The following is a 3,586-nucleotide window of genomic DNA, read 5'->3' as shown; positions in this document are numbered from 1 at the left end:
CCTCGCGACTCGGCCATGGCCACCACAACAGGTACGATGTTGCTCACGATGTGCTTTAAAGGCTTTTCCCATTGGGCAATTTTTACTTCGTCCGCGTTGTAGGGGATACCATAGCGGTCGCAACTATCGTGCAGACGTGACTTGGCCCAGGCATACTTTGGAGTGTCGACAGGTAGGCATATATGGTATTTTGCGTTGTCCATGACAACAACGACGCTCCTTTTCCCCAGGGCTTCCAATTGGTCGTGCAACGTGCCAAACCAGTCAACGAATTATACATGGCTGAACATGGCGTGGTAGGCTTTAGGTTCTTTGCGTCGTATTCCCCCCTTGAAAAATGTTGAGGGCAAGTAGTTTTGAGTTGTCCACTTCGTCGTTTAGTGTAGCTCCAGTAAAGCAATATCGTTGTCCCTTGTGTATTGCTTTTACTTGCAGGTCTTGTTCGTCATTTGAATCGTATAAACTATCTTGATGACGAGCGTAGTGGTAATGTACATAAGACTCGTCCAGATACACAACAGGCGGTGGTTTTTCGCAAAAATGGTTGGCACCATAGTCGCAATGTATTTGTCACGGAGCATTGCATTTTGTTTCGCTAACGCAAACCTTTTACTTCGCCCCGTTCGAAACCGACACGAACCAAAAATCGGCGCACAGTACGTCATTCTGACACTATTGCGCGGGGATTGTCGGGGTCGACATCGACAATGTTGTTTTTTTGTTGTATAACAACCACGTCATTTGCGTCCTCGTCAAGCGGCGGTCCCGAACAAAGGACTGTACGAGCGAGATCACTTTTCTTGTCGTAGGAATGCGAGCTGAATGCGAATGTTTGTTGGAAGGTGGCGGGCCACAGCGACGGCTACTGTAGCGTTATATGTGCGCCATACTTCTCTCACAACATTTGTGCTCCGGCCGAGAATACATACAATATGGCAATATGCATCCTCCATGCCTTCATGTCGAAAGTGAGCGTGAAGGCGTAAAATGTGGAGACGTTCTTCTTTAGATAGGCTAGGTGGGCGACTGCGCTTGACAAACTCACAGATCTTGTCGAACTTAGCCGTGGCAATCGTTCGTGGTGGTCGGACCATATTCGTGGAATAATAAATATTGACAGGATGACCTCGATGGTACAGAAACACATGAACTCATACAAATTAATAATTTTGTGACATCGTTTTTCATGACAAGATACAGGATATCAGGACAAAGGAGTCAACTTGACTATCATTCATTTCATTAAAGTAAAATATTTTAAAGGGTATACGTTTAGAAGGATTTGGTTAGTATAGTTCGTTTCAGCTCAACGAGCTGCACCGAAATGTAAATGTATCCCATGTCCACAAGAACTCGCTCCGTCCTTGTGTACGAGTAAACGACCCCTGGTTGATGCCCACCACTTTAAACAACGACATCTCAATATAGCGCTTATGTTATGGTTAGAGTAGTAGATATGCCCAGCTTGCACACCACGTGCATGAAATCAGCCACAACTCCAACTGCGGCCTCTTTACGAGGAATGATCTGTTGCCGAGGTTGCCTCCCAACAGCTCAGGCTGCACATGGTGACGTCTCTTTCGATAGACTTTAAGCGTGATCAAAGATGAGCCGCGGTTGGGAAGGCCTGCGACGTTGTGGCTCGGTCGTTGCCGTCAATCTCCACCTGATGAGTTGTACAACCAAGTGTTTCCCGAAGCGCGTTCTGACACAATGGAGTCCATCGCGAAACAAGATTCATAGCATTTCACATCAATCCATCCAAGTGTACACATTTATCTACATGCGCCTCCGTGACGCCGCGTCGGCTCCGGCGTGGCCCACCTTGCTGGCCCGGTCGCTCAAGGCAGCGTGGCGATGTAGGACGAGCATTGTGGGATCTTGATGATTTTGCTGCCGCCTTCGGTAACTCCCACCGCAGCGCTGGCGTAGTCGTCGTTGAACAGACTCAAGGCGACCTTAATAGCCGAGCCAACAATTGGAATGGCCGACGTGAAGCAGGTTGTAGCCGACGACGTGCAAAAGAGGCCACACTTAAACGGAGTACCGCCAAAGCATTGCGGCCAGCACATGGGGCCGGTGCCGATAAAGGTGGGGGCACATGGAGGGTAGCACAACGCACCACTCTGTTCCATGCCAGCGGGGCATCCCAAGCGAGACACGCCGACACCGACCCCGTACGAGTCTTTGTGGCAAAACTCGCCATCGTCAATCGTACCAGCAGGGCAATTCGGCGAGCAGATGCAGCAGCCGACAGGGTGGAAACCAGTCCGGCACTGGGGGTACCACATCAAACCATTTTTCTCGCACGTGCCGCCGTTCTCCTTCTTGCACTTGTCTTCTTGCCACAAGGCGTAGCCAGCGCCGCGGCCGTACGCGGCGGGCTTTGTGCACGACGCGCCAATATCCGTGAAGCCCACAACACCACCGCAGCCCTTCTTGCGGCAGATGCAGCACCCGACCTTCTCGTACCCTTCCTCGCACGTCGGGTAGCACAGGGCCCCGTACGCTTCTTCGTCCTTCTTGCACTGGTTTTCGAGAACAGTGCCCACGCCGCGCCCAACACCCTTGCGACGACAGACCATTGGGAGCGGGTCAAACGGGACCAGCGCGGCTTCAAGCGCCTTTTGGATCGCGTCCACAACAAGGGCGCCATCTTGCAACGACATGCCGTTCTTCACAATGATTTGGATCGTACGGACAAGGTTGGCACCGTCCTTGACGTGCAAGATGCCAGCCGCGATGGCCTTTTGAATGTCGTGCACCAACTGCGCCCCGTTGCTGGCGTTGAGACCGTCGCGTTGGATCGATTGGATCAGCTTGACCAAATTGAGCGTCGTCGTGGCGTCCTTGCTTGAATTTTGAATGACTCTTTGTAGGTCACTGATGAGTTCGGCGACCGTCGCAGGCTTCATTCCGTCTTCGAGGACCTTCATAATGTCGGCGACCGCTTGGGGACCGTCGACTTTTCCACGGGCGACGATGTCCTTGATGCCTTTCACCAGGTCCTTGCCGTCCTTTACACGGAGAACGCCAATTTTGATGGCGTCTTGGATGGCCGCGACGAATTGCTGGCCGTTGTCGGTGTTGAGGCCCGTCGTGGCGATGGTTCGAATCAACTGGACCAAGCTCGTGATCGTCTTGAAGTCTTCCATTCCTTTGCGCACAAGCTTCTCAAAATCTTGAACGATGTCGACTAGTCTCGTGGCTTCGGCAGATTCGACGGCGGTTGGCTCATCAGGGGCCGACACAACGAGGCCATGGTCGAACTTGACTAACCCTGTAGGGACGGGCTCGTTTTGGGCGGCGACGTTGGCAACAGCGGCAAGGACGAGCGCGTTGACCAAAGCACACTTCATGACGAGAAGAGTGATGGAAGTAAGGTTAATTTAAAAGTGAGCAAACGATGGACGAGTTGAGGTTCCGACACTCGCTTTCGCGACACTCGCGTCGTTCCGACCGAGTTGGTTATCTTGCCAACAGATGGAACATATATCGTGCCAACAGTTAGCAGTGCGACGAGTGAAGCATCCACACAAGCACACAAGGTATCGAAAGCTGCCGATTATATGACGGCGTGTACATG

At 52.0% G+C, this 3,586-nt stretch overlaps 1 protein-coding gene across 1 annotated transcript; it reads right to left on the bottom strand.

Moving 5' to 3' along the window:
* Window positions 1–1,841: 1,841 nt before the first annotated feature.
* Window positions 1,842–3,359, bottom strand: H310_09447 (hypothetical protein; the record flags this gene model as incomplete). Its single annotated transcript, XM_008875520.1, has 1 exon — window positions 1,842–3,359. The coding sequence occupies one exon, from the start codon at window positions 3,357–3,359 to the stop codon at window positions 1,842–1,844; it is 1,518 nt and encodes a 505-aa protein (XP_008873742.1).
* Window positions 3,360–3,586: the final 227 nt, after the last annotated feature.

This window comes from Aphanomyces invadans (genome assembly GCF_000520115.1).
Source record: "Aphanomyces invadans strain NJM9701 unplaced genomic scaffold supercont1.21, whole genome shotgun sequence".
NCBI lineage: Eukaryota > Oomycota > Saprolegniomycetes > Saprolegniales > Verrucalvaceae > Aphanomyces > Aphanomyces invadans.
This window is presented reverse-complemented; position numbering and strand designations above follow the sequence as displayed.